General features: G+C 42.2%; 1 protein-coding gene across 2 annotated transcripts in view; it reads right to left on the bottom strand.

Annotated features, from left to right (window-relative positions):
* The window catches only part of NBAS (NBAS subunit of NRZ tethering complex), a 342,685-nt gene that overhangs the window by 56,572 nt on the left and 261,122 nt on the right, over nt 1-24,991 (bottom strand). For both annotated transcript variants that reach the window (XM_081254071.1, XM_081254070.1), the window contains 3 exons: nt 9,103-9,321; nt 4,715-4,917; nt 2,525-2,614 (listed from right to left, as the gene is read on the bottom strand). In XM_081254071.1, the coding sequence (XP_081110197.1) occupies nt 2,525-2,614; nt 4,715-4,917; nt 9,103-9,321 (512 nt within the window). The remainder of the gene's footprint in view (nt 1-2,524; nt 2,615-4,714; nt 4,918-9,102; nt 9,322-24,991) is intronic.

Below are 24,991 nucleotides of genomic sequence, written 5' to 3'. Positions count from 1 at the left end.
TTTTCCATTATGATTTATCACAGGATATTGAATATAGTTCCTTGTGCTATACAGTAGGACCTTGTTGTTTACCTATTTTACACATAATAGTTTGTATCTGCCAATCCTGGAGCATTACTTTAAAAGAGTTTCAATCCCCATGTCACTCTGAAGACCTCGCTTCCCGGGAACTACCTAGAGAAGACAGAGCAACTCCCCCCCGTGACTCTGGTGGACACGCTCTCAGGGAAGAGAACTGAAGCCAAGGGTGTCAGGTTTAACTGTCCACATTCACAGAACACTTGCTAGGAATAAAAGTTATGACTTTGTCTTTCTCTTTTTCTTTTTTAAGCGAAAAAAAAAAAGTTCACTTAAGTTTTTTGTTGTTGTTAAGGAGCCTTTGTTGTTCTGTGTCTCTGGGATGAAAAGTAAGATCTCGTTCTGATTCTCCATTCCCCGATGTCTTCCTCTTTGGAAATCGAAGCTTAAAAAAAGTCTGTATTCAAGTGACCCAAGTTGGATTCTTCTGTATATCTAGATGGAAATTCACTAAGAAAAACACTGCCTTCTCATTTTTTTTTTTTTTTTTTGCTGTACGCAGGCCTCTCACTGTTGTGGCCTCTCCCGTTGCGGAGCACAGGCTCTGGACGCACAGGCTCAGCGGCCATGGCTCACGGGCCCAGCCGCTCCGCGGCATGTGGGATCCTCCCAGACTGGGGCACGAACCCGCATCCCCTGCATCAGCAGGAGGACTCTCAACCACTGCACCTCCAGGGAAGCCCTGCCTTCCAATTTTTTGAGATGTTGCCAGTGGGACGAGACTGAGAGAGCCCACTGCAAGGGGCTTAAAGCGGTGCCTGTGACGATCCCACTCATCACGTGAGGCCCGGATCCAGGTCCGGGTACCTGACAGCCACTGTGCGACAGCTCACAGGGGCGCAGTGAGCTGAGAACTGACCGATGGGCTGTGACTGGAATGGCAGCCGCCTAATGGAGCCCCTAGAGAGTGGCTGAGGGTTCCCCACGCAGCACCTCTGCCTACCCTGCTATGTGCTGCTCCTGCCCTGTTGAAGCAGTGTGCCCAGCCTGGACTACACGTCCTCCTTCTCGCAGACTCAGATGTCACAGACCAGCTCCAATGCTGCCCCGTGTGGATGCTGCCCTAACTTCCCCGGGCAGAATAAGCCACCCCCTCCACCTTGCTTTCTGCACAGCGCTGACCACTCTATGGCGTGGTAACCGGGAGCCCAGGCAAGCTGGTCTCCCCTGTGAGACTCGGAGCTCCTCCTACCCAGAACTAACTGTTCGTGACCCAGCACAGAACACGACACACACTCAACGTGCAGAACAGTGACATTTCTTTTTAGAATAAGAAGCCCACGTTAGCCACAGCTGTGGCTTCCTTACCATTTGAAGACCCACAAGCAAGGGAGTTTAGAAAAAACGTGCAAAGTAAAAGGCACAGTAGGTCGAGGGGCCCGCTGGCCACGTTTGCCAGACCCAGCCATATGGCTTATCCTATGTTCTTTCACTCAAACCGCGGGCCCAGAACGATGTGTGGAGACATTCTATAAAGGCATCTGAGCCCTAAATCATGATGCAGGGACAGACCGGACTCCTGGCTCTATTTCCTAGGCCTCCGACTCCAGGCAAGTCAACTCCTCTCTCCCAGACTTTCTCTCCTCATCTGACAATGGCAGCACATATGCAGGCGTCAAAAATCGTAACCACTAAATCCACAAAGATCATTGGAAAGAGTTCCAATAGCAAGTAACTAAAACAGAAGAGAGAAGTGTTCTTACGTTTTGATCGAAATCGTGTAAAAATGTATCTGTACCTGAACAATAACTGGAAGGCAATATGCAAATAAAAACAATATTACAGAATGAACTGTGAGGGGGTTTCTCAAATACGCTTCATTATTATTGTATCAAAGAAAACTGGGGTGAGGCCTTACAGGGTTGCCATGGCTATCAGACATAGGAAGGATCTTCGTCAACTCTGGGAAATATGTAACTGCCATTCTGCTGTTGCTGTTATGCCAACTACTACCACCAGTGCACCTGAATGAAAGATTCTTTCTTAAAATGGTTTGCAGACACACACATTCCTAGACTTATAAGGCCTCTACACTCTCAGTCCTCAGACAGCACAGACTTAACATATATAAAGGTTTTAAAAAATAACATATACACTCTAGGAGTTTCCATACTTAATCAGTACAGTTAACCTCCTGGAGATGTAAACCCCTGCTCTCCTAAGAAGCAGAGCAGCTTCCTCTCCCTGGTTGCCCTCAGAAGAGAGGGAAGAGACCACACTCTCTGAGGCAAGCAAGGCCCGGGAGAGAAGGAGAAGGTCCTGTGGGAGCTGATGGGCTAAGAGTACAGCTGGGAAAGCGCATCTCCAGAAACTCCTCAGCTCTTCCTTCAGAACCACCTAGAAAAGATGCTTAGTCATGGAAGCTTCATAAACATGGATATTAAAAGTAATGCTAGGACTCCGAGGAACGCCATTCAGTGAGACCCACAAACTGCTCCAGCCTTACCCTTCGTCGACACTGGCGTGGACGGCTGCAACAACCCCTTCCAGGACGCGGAGAGGGTCCGCCGGCCCCCCGAGGTCAGCACTGCCTCCACTGCGAAGGGAGAGACAGAGAGAGGAATGGAATCAGAACAGGATGGCTCAAGCCTCAGAAACAAGTGGGGCATTTACACTCGGATGAATCCAGCTGGATCTCGGCACAGCATATACCACCAGCTCATAGCCGTTCGTGGTATATGCAGCCCACAAGGGTACCAAGTCCTATACTGTGTGCTAAGGAGGTGGAGATGAAACCTCTGCCCTGAAGGAGCTCACAGTCTAATAGAGGTTTGTTTTCCTACCAAGAGAGTAGAGGAAAAGGGGGGAAAAAAAGGAAAAAGAGAGAGTAAGAAAATCTATTTGCATTCTGTCATCCAAAAATTCAAAGATATACTCAATGGGCATTAAAAATATGAGCTATTTTAAGCATTAAGTATATAATAATCTAAATTCTCTAGTTGGCCTTTTTCTCAAAACACTAATATTTACACAGTACTTACTAGGTAGCAGGCACTGCTAAGTGCTTCACATACAACCTGACATTTAATAATCCCAACAGCCCATGAGACAGGTCCTATTATGCCCATTCTACAAATGCAAGTGTCTGGAACTCTACTGAATTCTGAAAACGTAACAGAGGAAAGAGAAGTTTTAGATGAGTTTTTGAATAGTTTAAGTTATATGATTTAAACCAACTGCTGGATTCAGTATGTTCATCCCTTTGTCATTTTATGCCTACTAAATTTCACTAACTTTCTAAAAGGTAAATGTTATGGACATAGGCAATAGCAATTTGTTTTCCTTTGAAAAACAGGTAGGGGAACGGAAGTTCCCCTTCCTCTCACTACTGAAAGATTTAATTCATTTTTATTGAATGTCTTCTGTGCACTAAGTCTAACATTTATTAGATCAGAACAAAATCTTCAGTAGTAGAACTGGGCACAGGGAAAAAGAAAGGAGTATAATTTACGTCAGAATTTTATAAATGTTTTAATTATATGAAAATGTACAACTTTTGAAAAATAAACTAAATTATATTCAAAGCAGTAATTTTTCAAATTTTTGTTTTTGTGAGCTTCATCTAAGCCTTGATTTAAGAAATAATAAAAGAACTGAATCAAAAAGGTACAAAACATGGCAATTATGTCATCATTTGAAAGAGGAAAGTGGCTCTTATAATCACAACCACCACCAAAACATAATAAGCTCGTAATAGAATAAAGCTTTATTCATTTCATATTTGCAGTTTCTAAAAAGTGTTACACTATTTTATTTCTCTCCCTGTATATAAAATTACCAGATACCTCAGAGCATTAAGGTGAAAATTGGATGAAGCTGGGTAATTAAACTGATGAAGGCTCATTTGATTTCAGTTCAGCTGCTGAAAACTGACACGCATTTAAACAAAAAGTTCCTCGAGAGCAACACAGAATTACAAAGAACGCTTAAAAGAAGAATAAGTTAAACACAACTAAATCTTTTAGGCTAACTGCATTATTCACAGAAAGCACTTGATGCCTCATTATTTTCTTAGCTCAACTTTCCCTCTTTCCTAATCCCCTTGGATGTTTTCCTACAAAGATACCAGCCTATCGACAGAAAGCTAGAATTTCTCAGTTGTCAGTTTTATGCCATTAATTGCAGGTAAATAATGTCCTAAGATACTTAACACATGTCCAACTTCTTCAGTATACGATTAACTTTGCCTTGTGTACTTCGAAAGAAACTTCTGGGAACTGGTTTCCCACTGCTACAAAGAAGGGGAATTAGAAGAGACAAGCTCTGAAAATCCACGCTGAAGTCACATGACAGTCTGACACTTAACGACCTGCTTCACATGCCATTTTGGCCTTTCCCTTATTTCAAGAATTATCTGGGTGCGAGAAAGGGTCTACCCAGAAGTTAGCTAGCTTCTTGACATGTTACACACAGGACCAATGACAGAACATTGCCATGGTTCTCCAGTCACAAGATATTTTAAGACATGAGACTGAGAAGTCTAATCATAATCTCTCACTTTTTATGAAGTACATCATACTTTATAAAATGCTCCTACATACATGATGATATTTTACCTTTCTAACAACCGTGAAACAAGCACATTACTGGCAAAATATCAGCTCAGGTTTTCCTCAATGACTATTTTATAGCTTACCTCAACGCAGAGATGATTTTCGTTATTGCACTGTGTACTATATCCTTAGGTGAGATGTCAAGAGGGCCAACAGCCACCTCTAGCAGCTGTTGAATCATTCTTAGAGGCTGACCGTCTAAACACATGGCCACGGCTTGATCCTGAACTTTCCCTTTTTCTGACCGAGACAGATCATAGAGGTAACTATATTTCTGCAGCGTTTCCTGCAAACATATGGAATTCAACATGTAAATATCAACTAGGAATTACATGTCCACATGGACAGAGTGAAATATACTTAGAAGCTCTCAAACCAAATACACTATGACCACAAACACCACATGGAGGAATACGCAGGGGTTGTTAAGAGCTTGGTCTCCAGGGCCACCCAGGCTTGAGTGCAATCCTCGCTTTAATTAGTAAGCCATTGTGATCTCAAATTTCCAGTATCTATAAAACGAGGATGAGGACAATCAGTTCTTATGAACAGAGGATGTCATAAACATTCAATAATATAAAAATCAGTCCTTGGGCTTCCCTGGTGGCGCAGTGGTTGAGAGTCCGCCTGCCGATGCAGGGGACACGGGTTCGTGCCCCAGTCCGGGAAGATCCCACATGCCACAGAGCGGCTGGGCCCGTGAGCCATGGCCACTAAGCCTGTGCGACTGGAGACTGCGCTCCTCAACGGGAGAGGCCACAACAGTGAGAGGCCCGCGTACCGCAAAAAAAATAAATAAGTAAAATAAAATCAGTCCTTTAGCACAATGTTAGGCACAAAGTAATGCTCATTAAGGGCAAATTTCTCTATTATTATTATTGTGCTATAACCACATAACAGTTATAATCTATTAAGCATCAACTATGTAAACCCAGGTATTGTACATATGTCATCTAATTTAATGTTTACCATTATCCCACAAGGAGTTTTTTAATTAGCTCCACTTTACCAAAAGGGAAATAGAAGACCAAAGATGTTAAGTAACGTGTCCAAAGTCACACAGCCAGCCATTAATGGATCTTAGGATTAGAACCCGAGTTCGACTTTCCCCACTGCACTCTCCCACTCCACACGGCCTGCCCCTCTTTGATAATACTGTACAAACTAACATGACAACAAATAATTTAAGAAATAGGACACCAGCTACCACTGTTCAGCATACCAAATATGGCCACTTGATTTAATAACACTTTCCAACTTTCACAAGTAATTCTCCGTATAACTGCTTTGTCTTTCAAAACAACCATGTGGAAATCTAAACATTAACTGGACATTTGATGATACTGAAGAATTACTATTACCTTTTTTACTGGTAATGCTGTAGTGGTTAAGTTTAAACATATCTTTTAGAAATAGATATGGAAGGATTTGTGGATAAAATGAAAAGATGATGGGGTTTTTCTTTTTTTTTTTTTTTTGTTAAGAAGATGTTGGGGGTAGGAGTTTTTATTAATTAATTAATTTATTTTTGCTGTGTTGCGTCTTCATTTCTGTGTGAGGGCTTTCTCTAGTTGTGGCAAGCGGGGGCCACTCTTCATCGCGGTGCGCGGGCCTCTCACTATCGCGGCCTCTTGTTGCGGAGCACAGGCTCCAGACACGCAGGCTCAGTAGTCGTGGCTCATGGGCCTAGTTGCTCCGCGGCATGTGGGATCCTCCCAGACCAGGGCTCGAACCCGTGTCCCCGGCATTAGCAGGCAGATTCTCAACCACTGCGCCACCAGGGAAGCCCTGGGGTTTTTCTTTAAAATGATCCACAGGAGTGTAGTAAGGGTAGGTGTGAAATAAGATTGGTCACATTTTGATAATTGTGGAAGCTGGGAGTTGGGCACAGGAGATTTCATTTTACTATTTTCCCCATTGTTTTTTAAACTTTCTATTAAAAAAAAAAAAAAGTCTGTGAGTTAGGCAGGGCAATTACTAGTATCCCTACTGAGACAAGAGGAAACTGAGGCCCCCAATGGCCTATAATTGAAATTGCACTAACCTTCTTGAGTATATAAGATGTTCTTTCATGCAGTATATATAGAAAGAGGTTAAAATCAAGGCCTGAACTTAAAAGGGACAAATATATGAGGCTGAAGTTACTTCCAGCGTTTGCTCTGAAAGGCGCCTTAACAAAATCATATAATGTTCAATTTAGAAATCAGAAGAGGCTCCTATTACGGACCATCCATGGCCTAACATTTGCAAGTAGCTATTTGGTACCTTTAAATCTAGCTGAAGCAAATGGTGATTTTGTTAATAACTCCCTTGGCCCCATATACACTACTCTAGCCACTGAAAGACAATACTTATTCCAAGGAGAGTAATGACAATTCTCCGGATATGAATATAGAATACTTGATTAGAAAAATGAATATGTATTTTAAAAGTTTTATACTAGTAAGTATAAATCACTTTTACCTGAAGATCCAAATTTTACCCTAGTTCTTATAATTATTGATTATAGAACTCTAAATATCAACAGGATAAAATCAAGATTGGTAAAGCCGGGGCTTCCCCGGTGGCGCAGTGGTTGGGAGTCTGCCTACCGATGCAGGGGATGCGGGTTCGTGCCCCGGTCCGGGAGGACCCCACATGCCGCGGAGCGGCTGGGCCCGTGAGCCATGGCCGCTGAGCCTGCACGTCTGGAGCCTGTGCTCCGCAACGGGAGAGGCCACGGCAGTGGGAGGCCCGCGTACCACAAAAAAAAAAAAAAAAAAGATTGGTAAAGCCAATCTGCTCCCTGCAAAGGCTTCTATATTGCTCATACCATTATTTAATATTATTCATTAGATAGCCTAACAGGCGCTGTAAAGTACAGAATGAGATAAAAGTGCTATCAGACTTTTGAATTCTTCCCATTATCTTTTGCATGAGGGGCTTACATTTCTGTGTCTCATACATATTTTGAAGTCTTCCATTTGTTCATTATCTGGACTCCTCTCCACTGACTGATCTTTCTGCTCAGCAATATATATATATATATTTTTTTTGCGGTACGCGGACCTCTCACTGTTGTGGCCTCTCCTGTTGCAGAGCACAGGCTCCGGACGCGCAGGCTCAGCAGCCATGGCTCACGGGCCCAGCCGCTCCGTGGCATGTGGGATCTTCCCGGACCGGGGCACAAATCCGTGTCCCCTGCATCGGCAGGCGGACTCTCAACCACTGCGCCACCAGGGAAGCCCCAGGAATATTTTTTACAAGCCAAGAATACAATTCAATAAACTTGTAAGGTTTAAGAAAAATAAAAGAGGAGGTTAGTGGCCACTTATAGGTTCATTCACCATAACATTTAAGGGCAAACGGAATTTTTTTAATATACCTGAACAGTTTTCACCTAGATGAAAATCATTTACTTATTGATTTGTCAACTTTTAAGTTATGGAAAAGAATACTAAAATTTCCATGACTGTGACAATACAGAAGAAAAGCTCCAAAGGCTACAAAGGGTTTCCACATGTAGTAGCCCCAACACCCTGGTCCCCAAACCTCATCATGGCAGGGGCTCCTGACTCTCATGGGGTGCTTTCTGAGACACCATGAGGGTCTCAACAAGAAACCAACTAGGAACAACTTTATTAGCCAAAAAAGTCATATCAATAATGAAGTTATACTGGAAAATGCAACATAAAAACAGGATGAGTACATATAATTTTTTTAAACTGCTGAAGCAGGCATGGATGGCTATTTCTGAATTTTTCTGAAGATTAAGGGGAAAAATATATCATTATTCAATTGGACAGCAAAACATCTACCAGCTAGAAGCAGAGCTTGAGAACCACAGTCTTCATCATTTCTCAGCTTTAGCAACCACTTTCTCACCCCAGGCACCCATCCTGGCCCCGCCTTCTCCCAACCCACTCACCTCCTCATGTCCTTCCTCCCCAAGTTATCAATTGTGTTAAGTGGCCTAAAATCCTTTTTAAAGAAGTGAAAACTGAACTAACAATCAAGAGATAATGAAGAGGTTAAAGGATAAAGATTTAAGACCATTATCTGCAAGATTTGGAGGAGGGGGAATAAATTAGGAGTTTAAGATGAACATATACACACTACTGTGTATAAAACAGATCAATAACAAGGACCTACTGTATAGCACAGGGAACTCTATTCAACGTCCCATAATAACCTATAATGGAAAAGAATCTGAAAAAAGGATACACACACACACACATACACGTGTGAGTGTATATATATATATATATATATTTATATCTAAATAAAACTGAATCACTTTGCTGTACACCTGAAACTAAACCAACATTGTAAATTAACTATACCTCAATAAAAAAAAATGGCTATTGAAAAAAAAATCTGCAAGATTGAAAACCCTATCAAAACTACGAATATAGCTTTAAAGGATAAATGAAAGAATACACTGATATTATCTGAGTGAGTGAGCACATAGAAGAAGTCTGCATTTCATTACCTGCTCACTATTCTTCAGAGAAACGATGAAGCTGTGGTTGAGGGTTTCCAGGTGAGCCAGGGACTTCTCCAGATGATTCAAGGCATCTGCGTAGGTCATCTTAGAATCACTAGCCTCTTGAACATCTTCTTCTGAATTTCTTTTCCTTGGCTTCTCAATAAAATGTTTGACGGTCTTAATAGCCTTTCCAGTCATTTCTTTACGTGCTTCCACAGATAGCTTTAACAAACAAACAAACAAACAAGAAAAACAGGAATGGAACAAAAGTGAGACAAATCACCCTACATTATTACACATGGCATATTTAAAAGATATTAATGTGGTAGAGAGAAAAGTAAAATTTTAATACATACAACTTTAGTGAATAGGACTTTTGCTATACTGGTTTTTCTTCCATGAAGAAAACAAAAATAGGGAGGTACCACTTGCACTATTAAATGAGCAAATACAGTTTTTTAAATGCTAATACCCCAAAGCAGGTGGTGTCATGATGAAACTAAAAGTCAAATAGATTACTGGCTACAGTGAAAAAATGTGGAGTCAATTCTACAACCAGTTCTGATCATTTATTATAAGGAAATAATTCAAAAGAAGAAAACAGTATAGGAATGAAGATTTTAACTGGAATAAGAACATAAAAATAAAACTTCAAAAGCAATCTAATTGTCTGATAATATGAGATATGGTAACTAGCTTATGATAAATTACTAGATAGAACATTATGCAGCCATTAAAATTAGAATTATAAAAACAGTATAGCCGTTTGGAAAATGGTTATCATAAAATATTCAATTTTAGGAATCAGAAATCATAAAACTATTTATACCATGCTTACATTAAAATCTGAACTATACCTGTGCATGTGGCTGAATACACACACACACTCACTCTACTGGTGACCATTATGTTAAAGTGTTGGGATCATGAGCAATTCTGTGCTTCTCAACTTTCCAAATTTTCTATAATAATGTTGTATTCGCTCATTTACTCACCAACTGCTTACTGAATTCTGATATGTGACGGCCACTGTGATAGGTATGCAAGGGTTACATTTTTCTAATATTTAATATGTTAAGTTCACTTGGCCTCAAGAATGCAAAGTTAAGTTTAAACTTAACCCATTTTGATGGAGGCACCACATACGTCTGAGCCATTCTGGGGCCTCTTTAGGCCCTGCTGATTTGTGCTGCTCTGGACCCTGGAATTCAGTCTCTTGTCAACTACTCAAGCAGACTTGTACTAGAGCCTTAAAAGGACTTTGTGTTGATTTAAAAACAACAATAACAACAACAATAACAGATAAAGAGTCCTAGGACAAAATGTTATCTTTCCTATTACTTCTTAAAATCAGTCACGGTCCGTCTCTGGGTATTCTGAAAAGTAGGCACAGGCGTAAAGACACAGCACCAGTGGCCACACCAATGAACACATGGCAAACCTCCCCCAGACTCCATTTCCCATCAGCTCCCTCCAAGTCATTCCACGCAAGATTAATGTTTCATAAGAGATGGCATTTCCTTAATCTCATATACATATTGGTAAAAGGATCTTTAGGAAAGCACTGTTTTCACTGAATTGTAAGTAAGTATTTGCTTTGCAAATGCAGCTTCCAAACAAGTTCTGTGGCCCCCACTCCTTACCTGACGGCTGCCTCCCAGCACCCGTGACATGAAACAAAATCAGAAGCTACTACTGACTGGCAAGTATTAGTCACATTACTATCTCTTCCCCTAAATAAACTGCAAACTCCTTTCTGCAACTGAGAAATACAAGACACTAGAACTTGTGTTTAGTTCAACAGACCTCCCGACGCCCCCATTATGTGGATGGAAAGACCGAGCCCCAGGGAGGCTGGGTGGTATGTTGGGTTCATTATGAGAGTGAGGAGAGTAAAAGTCGGAATTCAGATCCCGTGGTTACCAAGCCAGGGCTCCCCTTCACTGTGCGTCACACAGATGCCACTCGGTCACATCTGCCTCGTCACAGGCTCTGACAGAGCATGAATAAAATCAAGGCTGCAAAGCCCTACTAGGCCCCACATGATTTGCCCTTCACCTCACCCCACCTCTCTAAGCCTGTGTCCCGCCTCTGTCCCACTCTCAGCCCACTCCTAAGACACTCAGCTCCCTGCAGGCCCGCAGAGCCTTTCCACTTGTTGGTCCCCCTGCCTGAAACGTTCTCCTCCCAGGTATCCTCAGGGCTCATTCCTGTGCTTCCCTCAGGACTCGGCACAAACACCGCCTTCTCCGAGGCCTCCCTGACTACTGAGTGAGAGCTGCCTCCGTCCTCACTTGGCCTCTTTCTCCTTCCCCTGCGTTATTTTTTCTTCACAACTGGCATGCTGCATTTCTATTTGCTTACGGTCTGTCACTGCTGTCTTCCCAGAACTCAGAATGGTGGCTCATACGTAACAAATTTGTTGAAAGTATAAAGGAATGAACGGATGAATGACAACATTTCAAAATGTAGAATAGCAGAAGCAGGGTTGTGGAAGTAGGAAAGCTTATGACATATGTATAACCACTAGTGAGCACTTTAGACAGAGCAGGGGAGGAAAGGGCCAGATAGAAAAATGTTAGGCTTTGCAGGGCACATACAGTCTCTGCTACATATTCTCTCGGTTGGTTGGTTGGCTGGCTAGTTCTTACAGTCCTTTAAGAGATATAAAAACCAGTCTTAAGGTATCTGAGAAAAAGCTGTCATCCTTTCTCAAGGCTGCCTTTGTCTGTCCTTCCAGAAGCAGCTCAGGGTTCACTCCTTTGCGACGCCGTCCCTAACATCATCTCCTCCTGCTATGTGTTCCTTTTAAAGCTTACCTGTATCAAAGAAGGCATTACACTGTAATGTAAAATCGGCTGGTTATCTGTACATCTCCCTGACTAAACAATGTGATCCTGCAGGGTAGAAACTGTGCTTTTTAAATCTCTGTATCCCTAGCACCTAACACAATGTCTAGCACATTGGAGACAAACAGAAAATAGCTACTAAATTACTGAACAACTCTGCTCAACATACAGGGGAGGAGTGGCATGGACACTCTTCTTCCTTCAATCTCACTCCCATGGAAAATCACAGCTCTGGGGTAAGGGAGAGCCCTTGGCGTAAAGTGGAAAGTCTGTGTGTGTTCAGGCAGGAGACTGTCCTGCAGAGAAAGGACACAAAGGAGGGCTCGGGTCACCACACGCGCCACGTTGGGAAACTTACATTTTCCTTCAGGCCAGTGGTCTTCAAACTGGGGTATGTGTGCCCCAGTCACAAAGCCTTTTAAGGGTACACAGGTTCAGATAATTTTAAGGGAATCAGTTCCTAAACTTTTACTTTCTCTAAATACTCTTTCCTAAGACTGGCCTTGAGGACGTGCTGGAGGTCAGAGTGTCAGGCTTATTCTCTTTTACCGCAGGCCTTCCTCTACTTACACAAGAAAGACATGCCCTGCATCCTTCTCGAATCAGACTCTGATACACTGTCCTGGAGTCTAAAAAGCTCCAGAGCACCAAACGAAGGGACAATTCAAGTCCTGGTGTGTGACAGGACTCCAAAGTCTGGATAACACATTTGTTTTTGCATGTCAGAAGGTTTTCAATTCTTTGCTTTCAAAGAAATTTATGAAGGATCTAATTGAGTTGTCAGTTGATAAATCATTACAAATGATTTTTAACAATAGATTGCTATGCGATTTTTGGCTGATAACCTTGAGGGCATTCAAAGAATCGAGTGGCACTGCTATGACAAAACTCCTTGCCCATCCACTGTGAACAAAGTTTCAAAATATTCATACCTATAAAAATGTAAAATGCAAAGAACTGATGTTGAATGCAGTATCAATCGAGCAATAGTAAGAGTCAGCCATGGGCACATAAACTAATTAGAAACAACGTTTAAAGCCCTACCCATCTCATTAAGAGGTACATTTAAAATACAATATTTTCATAATTAATGCTTATTTATCAAAAGTTAACATATCTATGTTGTTCTAGTATATGCTGAAATAATTGAAACAATAACTCAATACACAGTAATTTTTAAAAAATAATCTTAGAGCCCTATTGAAACCTCACAACTCAGATTGGGACTTGAACTTACGGGCCGGGACTCCGACCCAGCTAAAACCCAGATTGGGACTGGAACCCCCATGTTTGTAACCCTCAAAATTCACACATTGAGATCCTAACCCTAGAGGTGATGGTATGCATGGGTGGGGACTGTGGGAGGTACGTAAGTCATGAGGGTGGAGCCCTTATTAATGAAATTAGTGCCTTGTACAAGAGGCTCCAGAAAGATCCCTATCCCCTTCGGCCATGCGAGGACACAGTGAGAAGGTGCCTACAAAAAGGGCTCTCACCAGAACTCGGCCATGCTGGTACCTTTATCTTGGATTTCCAGCCTCCAGAACTGAAAGCACTAAATTTCTGCTGTTTATAAGCTATACCCAGTCTATGGCAGTTTGTTGTAGAGCTGGAAGAGACTAAGCCATCAAGTGTGTGAGAGGATAACCAGGGTAGTTTAAATTCTCTGAGGTCCCTGAGTAAACAGTTAAGTCCACTGCTTTGGAGCACTGCTTCCCTGAAGTGTGATTTTTAGACCACTTATACTGAATTCAACTGAGCGCTACTTTAAAAAAGCCAATTCCGGAGCCCTCCTTATACCCACTGACTCTCTGTGAGGCTGGGGAAGGCACTGGCTGTATTTTGCACAGGCTTCTCCTGGTTAATTCCAGGTGGCTGGTGGTGAATGTGGGATGTGGCTGGAGATAGCTCCCAGGACTGGAGGCTGAGGGACAATTAGGTTAGAAGGTCACTGCAAGTGTCTAGACAGGTTGGGGGAGTAATGAAAGAACAAGGCAGTTTTTACATGGATGCACCTAGACATTATCATACTAAGTGAAGTAAGTCAGACATAGAAAGACAAATATCATATGATATCACTTATATGTGGACTCTAAAATATGACAGAAATGAACTTATTTACAAACAGAAACAGACTCACAGACTTTGAAAACAAACTTCTGATTACCAGAGGGGAAACGTGGGGGGGGGGCATAAATTAGGAGGTTGGGATTGACATATACACACTACTCTATATAAAATAGATAATCAACAAAGACCTACTGTATAGCATAGGGAACTCTACTCAATACTCTGTAATAACCTATATGGGAAAAGAATCTGAAAAAGAATGGATACACGTACATGTATAACTGAATTACATTGCTGTACACCTGAAACTAACACAACATTGTAAATCAACTATACCCCAATATAAAAAAAATTAAAAAAAACAAAAAAGAAGAAGGCAGTTTGGGATTTAAATGATAAACAAAGAAGAACCAAAAGACACATATGCTGTCCTGTGCTGGCTGCCCAAGTGACACACGTGCAGCCGGGCGCCTGTCAGTTGACCGAGCAGCTCCCAAACATTTCTGCCCAAGACCCATAGTAAGAAACACATGGTATATCAAAACTCAGTATCACAATATATATGCATTGAGATGTATGCATACATTAAAAGCCAACCAAAGTTTCATGAAACAATATAACCCCGACTGTGGTGAGGTACAAGCTGGTATCTGATATTAATCTACCATCTAGTGTTCTTTCTTGTTTGGTTTTAATGCTGATCACAACACTCTAATTACAGGATCCACTAATGGACTGTAACTCATAGTTTGTAAAGCACCTGAATATCTGCTCCAGTGATGACAGGATGACTTGTAGGGGTCAGCAAAGGTCAAGGTTACCAACAAGGTATCAAATTATCTAAGCTAGATTTAATTGACTTCAATAAAAAAGAAATCCCTTTATGTTTTACTGACAACATAATGTTAATCTCTCTCTCTGCTGACGCTGAATGTTATATATATGCTTTATTTCTATGTCTCCTTTCCTTCCTAGATTAAGAGATCCATCAGAGCAGGACCCATATCGTATTCATTTTTATACTCTCAGTTCTTAGTCTAACATTTAAAGTACTGTTTTAAAATTGTAAATATAGAATATTACGAAATAGTACCTTAAACGTTATCCAACAGAAAATGAAATTGACAAGTTTAAAATTTTTTGCTTTAATATAGTTAACGAGATATTCAAGCACAAAAATAAGAATGCAGCTTTTGTCACACTGAATTATATAATTATATACTTAACAACAAAATCAACCTTGCAGTTTTGCTCCTTTGCTTTACCTATCAGTTGCTTATATAATAAAAATGAATGATGCCAGACACAGAGGTCACTTTGTCTTTACCTTTCGCCTTGTACAATAATTACAGAACTATTATTATCCTTCAGCAAAGTGTAAATGGTCCTATCTTTTTCACTATTCACTCTCAGCAGTCACATAAGGTAATACATCCCCAAGTTTTTCAACAGCTTGAAGGTCACCTTTATCTTAACGGAGAGGGCCATGAAGAACGTTAGGAATGAGATGGAATGTTCCTGCAATCAGTAATGAAGGCTACTACCCACTGTGGCTACGAAAGCATTCATTCACATTTTCTGTTTAAAAACCTTTTCCTATCATATGTATGCATGGGATACACAACACAAATTGTTCTTATTAAGAGCATTTTAAGTAGATCTACTCAATTTATATCAAAGCCAAGTGTAAATATGAAAAGTCAGATCTTATTCCAACACTCACAACTATTTAGTATCATTAAAAATCAACCTGAACTACTGCTAGATGTTTGAAATTGGGCTGAATGGAATTCAAATGTTGTTTTACCCTCTAGGAAAGAGTAAAACAGAAAGAGGGATGAAGAAAAGCAGAAGGGGAACTGACCAGTACTGAGTACCTACTGACACCAAGATCTTTATACTTGCTACTTTATTTAGTCCTCACAAGAGTTATCCAAGGTACGTGTTCTAGGTATTGTGCTTGTCTCCCTTACGCCCACTCAGTACCTTGTCTAATAGGAGCTGACCATGCAGTGGGTGTAGGACTGACTCAGGGCTGCTCAGGGTTAGTCCTGATGGAGTCAGACCATTCATGGTGATCTCATGCCTCTCTCCACAGTGGTTAGTTCAGGTACAGTGGGTTGAAGGTAATCAGTACCTGACATACCAAGAGCCTCAGGAATTGGTTCAGGGGTGATCGAACCAGTAAAAAGCTCTGACTTCCCGTCTGGTGCCTTCACGAAGTTCTCTCACCCTATCTGGTGGATGTAGACTAGGAAGCAATGTAGCCCATTTCTGCAAATCAGTGCGCTGACGCAAAGAGCCTGGAGGGTGGCGCTAAAACCACAGACAGCAGAGAAAAGAGATGGAAAGAAATTGGCTCCCTGATGACCACCCACTGCTGAGTCAGCCAACCCTGAAGTCAGGCCCACCTCTGGGCCTTAGAGTTACATGAGCCCGTAAATTTTCTGCTCAGTTAAACTAATTTAATTGGATTTTCATTTGTGTCTAAAAACATTGTAAAATCAATCTATATTTATATGGTCGTAATTATTGTGCCCCATTATACAGAGGAGAAAACTCAGAAGGTAAGAGTCATTTCTCCAAGGTCAAGCTTGATGGGACCTCAGGAAGGTCTAACTATAAACCTCTTTATTCATCACCCTGCTACCATTCAAAGAACTTCACAATGTGTCTAAGATCTATCAAGATTTAATTCAATATGTTGAGAGGCCACAATATTAACGTAGGGAATTTCCCAGATTTTCCTGGGCCAATGTTAACTTAAAATTGTTTTACTCTGTTCTCCTCATGGACCTTTCATCATTTGATAAGTAGCATCAATCCCTCAGTCTTCTACACATATGGGTGGCATGAAAGATCCCTCATCAGATGATGTCCACGGGACAAAAAACTGGTTATACTCTGCTTAAGGAACTTTGCTAGGGGATTCAGTGACCAAAAGGTTAAATAGTATCCCCAAAGGATGTATATAGAAATGCATGATTAAAACAGAGATACAGCACACATGCTTGCACTACAGTCATTATCACAGATCGAGGGAGTTTGGTATCAATGCCTCTTTGCTCCATCGTCTTCTCTCCCACAAAATACCGCAATGGCCCTCACACTGGAGCTTCCCTGTGTCCAAGCTGGTGTGTCTTCTGTTCCTTCCTCCCGTCATCACCAAGGTGATCTTTCTAAAGTAAGAATCTGACAATGTCACTACCCAGCTTAAAATTTATGTCTACTTCACCCATCCTCAGGATAGTCTAAAACCTTCAGCCAGGTATGTAAGAGCTTTCCTTCATTACCCGGCCCTTCCTTACCTCTCCAGCCTCGAGACGCTTCTATTTATATCACCTGGCTTGTAGTCAACTGAAGGTACCCGATTATTCCATGCCTTTACTAAAGCTGCCAAATCTATCTGGAATGCTCCTCCTCTACTCATCTTTCCCTCTGTGGGACTCATGACACACACCCTCATGTGTTAAGACTCGGCTCTGATACCTCTTCTACGATGGGGCCTTTCCTGGCTGGTCCCATCACCTCTTCGACCTTAATCCGACCGCTTTACCGTCTATCAAATCCATTATGCATCTGTCACTAATGTATTTGTTTGCCACCTCCATCTATGAAGTGTCCCCCTGACGGTCAGGTAGGCAAAAACAACCAGCATCCTGAGATGGCCGCAATTAGGGAGGGATCTTCCTTTGGGTACCAATACTTAAAAAGCTTCTGGCACCAGATGAGAGGAGAGGGCATGGTTTTTCATGATAAATCCCTTTGCCGCACAGGCTAGAGAAAGTACTCATAAGATGGCAGTTAGAAAATACATCTGCTTGGGTGGGATAGGGAGGGTGGGAGGGAGACGCAAAAGGGAGGGGATATGGAAACATATGTATATGTATAACTGATTAAATTTGTTACAAAGCAAAAAGTAAAAATAAAAAAAAATAAAATAAAAAAAGGACACCTGGCAGGAGACTTTTATCAATACACCTAAGAGATATAACAAAGCAAAATCTGAGCCCAATATTTAATGAACATCTCTACATCATTGACATTGGAACATACAAAATCTAGTAGAATGATGTATGGTCATACTAGAGTCATACTGTGTCTCTGTACTTATTTTAGAGTATTATGAATTGGAGTATTATGACTATGGGTACACGGAGACATCAATGTATACATAGTCACATGTAAGTGACCTCCCCTCCTCAATTAAAAAAAAAAAAAAAAGAAAATACATCTGCTTATAAGTTTAAAATGTACTTAACTGAGAGGAAGGCTCCTAGGATGAACAAAGAACGGGGGAGTAGAGGGAGCCCACATCACTGAAGATACAAGGTTACACAACAAACAACTCAGCTACGAAGTCAGCCAGAGGAAGAAGAGCGTTTCAGTAGGGAGGTGATTTTCAGACTCCTTGTCCCTCTCTGCTTTCTTTTTAATGTTAAAATACGCTTTGGTATTTGCTGCACATTATTCTGAGATTGTTGATTTATTCCTCTGTCTTCCCCAAGACGTCCACCCCCTGTGAATTTAGAGTCCACAAGCTCCCCAGGAAGGAGTTGTGTGTTCCTTCTTGCGCATCATTAATGGAGACACCCGCAGGGGCTGCAGAAACACACAGCAGCTCAGCGCCCACCAGACTCCTCCTCAGAGCAGAGGCATTATCACTTATGATTGGACTGCGAACATGGTCTTTGGCCACCTTTCGATTTCTCTTACTAAATTATTACCTCCGTCAATTTGAAATAATCTTCCAAGCACAAACAGAGAATGAGTTTTCGGCTTGCCAGTCAAGCCAATCATCACGATCACCCCAGATGGGCTTTTGCACCCAAATTCCTCAGGCAAGGGAGGCAGTGGGAAGCCAGATTTGGGGAGCGGGCCTGTATATGGATCCTGACTTGGTTACTTGCAGCTCATAAGACACTGGAGCGGTGATTTAACTTCCTTGAGCCTTAACTTTCTTGTCTGTTAAAAGGGTGGTAAAAGTATTTACTTCACAGAGCTGCAGGACAATTCACAGTAATATTACAATAAATATCGTCTTCCTCTTCTTACAGAATCTTGCTGGAAGGCTGGATGTGAAGAGTGAGATGGGTAATCTACACCCGTATTTAGGTGCCGCCTAGATGCCTGTGACAGACTTTCGGAAGGAAACATTAGTTCCCCTTGCTGTTATAGGGTGATACTGACAGACATCTAAGGGCTAATTCTTAGGCTTCTTCTACAGGTCACAAGATTCAGAATGCATGCCATACCCACAATCCCAATTTGAGGAAGCGGTCAGAAGGGGCCTGTTAAAAATAGGTTATCTGCTTGGCAACAAACCTCTCCCGAATCTGACCACAGCTGACAGGTCCAGGGACTCGCCCTGCAGCTGAAGGCAGCCACAGGGAGGCTGGACAATGACCTTTGGGGTGGCTGTCATACAGGGCTGCTCTACAATGGATCATGATACGCAACCAGAAAGGTGCCTCTCGTGGGAAATTCTAAGGTGAGCACATGCGCGCGTGTGCGCGGGGCGAGCAGGCTCACGCCTTCAGGTCATGACCCAGCAGCTGTGTGGGGAGCCTTGCTCACTGAGATGGCTTCCTTGCACTCATATTCTCAGTGTTGCCACCTTGTCACTCTTACCACAATGACCCAGTAGCTGCAGTAACCGGTGTGCCAGTTACTGATGGCCCGAAAGAAGCAAACCATCCATAGTTGTGAAGCACGGAGCACACCGGTCCGTCTGCCCTAGAAATACGTCAGCCTCTGAGCTCGCACCCATCGCTAACCCCACGCACAATGCACAGTTCCATTCTGCGCCATGCATGCGTTTACAGGTAACATCTACGGGGTACTGGAAATCTGAAGCTGATCCCCAGGTCATGCCAGTTTATCCTTTCCAACGCTTTACATATGGAGCCGTTTGCAAGTTGCTGGCCCCCAGAGGCCCCTCAGCTCCATCTTTCTAATGATGGTCCCCGAGCTGCCCTGCTAGCCTCTAGATATGTAATGCTATCACTTTAAGTCAGCTTATTTCAAGCACAGTGAATGAGTGAAGTCTAAAATGATTCTGTAAAGTAGAGCTACAGCTTTTGTACAAACAGCATGCTTAGAACAAGGTTTCAGAATATGACAGGATGAGGTTCAAATCCTGGCTCCACCACTTATATATTTGCTAGCAGTCTAGGGTAAGTCCCTAAACTCCCGAGCCTAAGCTTTCCACAAAAGAGGGTGGCATCGCCCACCCCACGTGGTTGTTACACAGAGCGTATGAGACAATGCCTGTACAGCACCTGGCGCGTGCTAACTCTCAGATGCTACCTCTCTTCCTCTCCTTAGACCCTCCCCTTCTCCAACCCATGTTGCCGTTCACAGTAGTCACTGGCTTGCTCGCATTCCACACCACATGCAAACTCCACTGACGGTCTTTGGGAATAGTGCATGATCCATCTGGGCCAAACAAACTTTCCAACTTACCAAAGGTAAGACAGACGTCTTATGCACATGCAAAATACTTAATTATGTCCTGCATTTTACTTATGTCTGGTATCCTTCTTCTCTTTTCCACCCCTAAAACAGAATAGTGTCATGCAATCAACATCGAATTTGCACTCAGGAGACCTGGATGTGAAAATGGGATTGGACACTTGCTGTTTATTGAACTTTGGACAGTCGTCCTTTAGGAATCTCACTTGCAGGCTAGAGATGATAATACTTGCTTCATAACCACGCCCATGGGATACCTGTCAATGTCAAATGTCCTAATGTGCGGGGAAATTATCACACTCAGATTCAGTGTCGACTTTCACTGCTTCCTTGTATTCCTTGCTCTGTTTATATGAATGTTTGCCTTGTACTCCTAGACTGTAAGCCCACTGGAAGCAGGGACCCTATCTCAAATGTCCTTTGGGCTCTCACCGCAGGACTACCATAGCGCTCAATAAAAGCAAAAGCAGTATCAACAACTGTAGCAAATATCTATTGAAACCTTTACTATGACTCATGCATGGTTCAAACTACTATGCTGTTATTAAATCATTTAGGTAAGGAATCCTGATATGTGTACTTCATAATAAAGAAACTGCTGAATTGAAAAGGAAAAGCTTTAATCTATATTTTATGAGTATGTAACTGTGATTAAGGATTAAAAACAGGCACCTGGCAAAAGGATGACTTGATGGGATAAAGTACAGGAAAAGCCCAGGCACTGGAGAGGAGGTAGGTTTGTCCAACGCATGAAGATTCAAAGATCAGCAGACTTGTTAACACTGAGAGATCGTAAGCAGAGCTATGCTGAAAACTGGACGAGGAGCTCCTTATGACGCCCTTAAGGGCCCAGCAAGCTTACCCCAATTCCCTGTCTATCTTCCCGTTCTCCTAAATGACTGCTCTGTCCCGTCTCCTCTCTCAAATCTCCAACACTCCCTCCTTTACACTTACACTCAGCTAATTTCTTTGCCTCCTCGTTGACTGAGAAAACAGAAGCAGCCAGAAAAGAATGTCTACCACCTCCTTCCCCCGTATCTATCCGTCTCCCTGCAGCCGTGTCCATCAGCAGCTCTGCTTCCCTCCCGCTATCACGGGAAAGTGACAGGGATCCTGCCAAAGGCCAACTGTTCCACCTGGGCTCTAGGTCCCATCCACTGCCACCACTTACCTCAGAAATTCTCCCCTTGTCTTCCTATGTTTTTTCCATTAATGAATAAAAATATTGTTACATTTTTTAAATCTTAAAACTCTTCTTGTCAGTCTTTGTTGGTCCCTCATCGTCCTTGACCCTTAATACTGGAGAGCCCTGGGCCGTCAGCCTCTATTCCCCTCTCTTCTACCTAACTCGCTCCCTTGGGAATCTCATCCAGCCCCCTGGTTTTGACTCTTCTCTACACTGACAGTCCCCAAACGTATTTCTGCAGCCCAGGCTTCTCTGCTGAACTTCAGAGTCATATATACAACTGCCTGTCAACAGCTGGACTTGGGTGTTTAAAAGCCATATCACTCTTTAAAAAACAAAACAAAACAAAAAAACCCCTCTTTATTTTGAAATAGTTTATGAGACATTGCTAAATAGTGCAGAGAGGTCCCATGTACCCATCACCCATCTTCTTCCAATGGTGTACTCTTACAGAAACTCACATCAGTTTTGTTTTTGTTTTTTTTTTTTGCGGTACGTGGGCCTCTCACTGTTGTGGCCTCTCCCGTTGCGGAGCACAGGCTCCGGACGCGCGGGCTCAGCGGCCATGGCTCACGGGCCCAGCTGCTCTGCAGCATGTGGGATCTTCCCGGACCGGGGCATGAACCCGTGTCCCCTGCATCGGCAGGCAGACTCTCAACCACTGCGCCACCAGGGAAGCCCTAGTCACATCAGTTTTAAAAGTCAAGCAACAGCAAAAACTCCTGATCCTACCCCAAAAGCTGTTCCTTCCCAATCTTAGTAAATGGCAAATGCACCTTTCCAGTTGTTCAGACCAACCATCTTGACCCCATCCTGAATTATTAACATTTCCCCACATTCCACAGCAAGTCCATCAGCAAATCCCTTTGGCTCCACCTTCCGAGTAAATCCAGAATTTGACCACTTCTCCCCACTGTCACTGCTACCACCCTCATCCTGGACTTAGAAAACTGCAGCTGCCTCCTAAGCTCTGTCTCCTTACTTCTACCATTACCTCCTATAATACTTTCAATACAGCAGCAGAGTGACCCTGTGTCAATGCCAGGTCCGATCACAGTTCTCCAGCGGGTCTCATTCATAGGAGACCCTGTCCACGCCGCCCGGGTCCTATCGTCCCCTCCCACTGCTCGGTCTCCCATCCCACTGCAGTCACCTGGCCTCCTCGCCGCTCCTCAAACAAGCCCCACATGCTCCCTCTCAGTACCTTCCACTTCCTAGTTCATCTTCCCTTCAATAAGCAACAGCTTGTTGCTGCCTTACTTCCTTAAGCTCTTTGCTCAAATATTTCTTTCTCAATGAGGTCTTCTTCGACCATCTTACTTTAAATTGCAGCAGTCCTGCTGTCTTGCACTTCTGAGTCCTTCCAGGTTTATTTTCCTCTTGAACTTACTACCATTTCACATGTCTGAACTTAATCATTTTGTTTACTGACCCATTTCCACCTCTCCCTGGCGCAGGTTCCCTAAGGTCAGAGACGTTTGTCTGTGCTGTTTAGTGCTATATACCCAGCACTGAGAACACCTGTGGATACATAGTAGGCACTGATGTTGATTCTCCATTCTTGTATAACAAATTATCCAAATTCAGAAGCTTAAAATATTGATTATCTCTCAGTTCCTATGAATCATGAATCTGGTGTGGCTTGGCGAGGTACCTCTGGATTAAAATCTCTCACGAGGTTATAATCGAACCACTGGCCAAGATTGTGGTTTCATCTGATGACTTGGTTGGGTGGCAGGAAGAGATGCACGTCAATGTTTACTCACATGGTTATTAGCGTCCTCGGTCTCCTGCCACGTGGGGCTCTTCACAACAGGGCAGCTGGATTCCCCAAGAGTGAATGATCCAAGAAGAAGAGAGAGCATCCAAGAAAGAAGCCACAGTCTTTGTATAACTTAATTTTGTAAATGGTGTCCCAACACTTTTACTGTATGTATTCTGCTGGTTAAAAGTAAATTAGCAAGTCCAGCCCACACTCAAGGGGAGGGGATTACACAAGGGATTAAATACTGGAAGGTAGGGATCATTAAGGGCCATCTTAGAGGCTGTCCTTTCCAACACTCAATAAATATTTGGTCAATGAATGAACATATTAGCTAATGATCCACACTTGAAGACAGCCTGTTCCCAACTTCTCTGGGAACTTATGGATTTTTTACTTTTAATAAATGGGAAAAGGGCAAGTAGGACAGATAAAGACCATGTAAAAACTTTAACAGGAGAGCCTTTCTTTTCCTTAGAGTCTTGTAACAGAAGATCATTTTTCATAGGACTGTCTATAATTTGTTTATGAGTAAATTCTGTTACATCACATCACATTTCAAAAACTGTATTCTCTTATCCTTCAAGGGTTCTGCCTGCTCCCTTTATTGTGTGCCTTTGACAATCGCACTGGAAAAACAATTCCTTTTTATTTTTTTAATTTTTATTTCTTAGTATGAACTCAATACATATTTATTGAATATCTGAATAACAGTATGATTTTCAACTCACTTGGAAAAGGCCTTTTTTTAAACATCTTACAGCCACTCTGGAGAACAGTATGGAGGTTCCTTCAAAAACTAAAAATAGAACTACCATGTGACCCAGCAATCCCACTATTGGGCATACACCCTGAGAAAACCATAATTCAAAAAGAGTCATGTACCACAATGTTCATTGCAGCACTATTTACAATAGCCAGGGCATGGAAGCAACCTAAGTGTCCATCAACAGATGAATGGATAAAGAAAAAATGGTACATATATATAATGGAATATTACTCAGCCATAGAAAGAAACGAAATTGAGTTATTTGTAGTGAGGTGGATGGACCTAGAGTCTGTCATACAGAGTGAAGTAAGTCAGAAAGAGAAAAACAAATACCGTATGCTAACACATATATATGGAATCTAAAAAAAAAAAAAATCCTTTTTAGATTGGCTCTTCTTTGCTTATCTCCTAAGCTCCTGGCTTTTTGCATTTTTGTCAAGATAGGATATGCTTATCAAACTAAATTCTCACCTTGGAAAATAGAAGAAAATGGTTCTTTAAAAGCAAAGGCATTCAAGAACAGGAATGGAAGGATAATGCTTACAACTATAATAATACACACAGGCTAGCTGAAGGTCAGATGAGAGTAGTATATACTGCACATTTAAAAACCTTGAAATAATCACTATTAGGTAGCATTATTAACAAATATATGCCTGGAACATAGAAGGCATTCAATAAATATTTATTGATTATCTCTTTCTTTGTGCATACAGCATTTATTAATATCCTTAATGGTACTTCTTATATTAAATTATAGTTCATCTGCTACACATGCAAAC

The sequence above is a fragment of the Mesoplodon bidens genome (genome assembly GCF_964165515.1).
Source record: "Mesoplodon bidens genome assembly, chromosome: 14".
NCBI lineage: Eukaryota > Metazoa > Chordata > Mammalia > Artiodactyla > Ziphiidae > Mesoplodon > Mesoplodon bidens.
The sequence above is the reverse complement of the archived record's forward strand: the minus strand, read 5'-3'. Positions and strand labels throughout refer to the sequence as shown.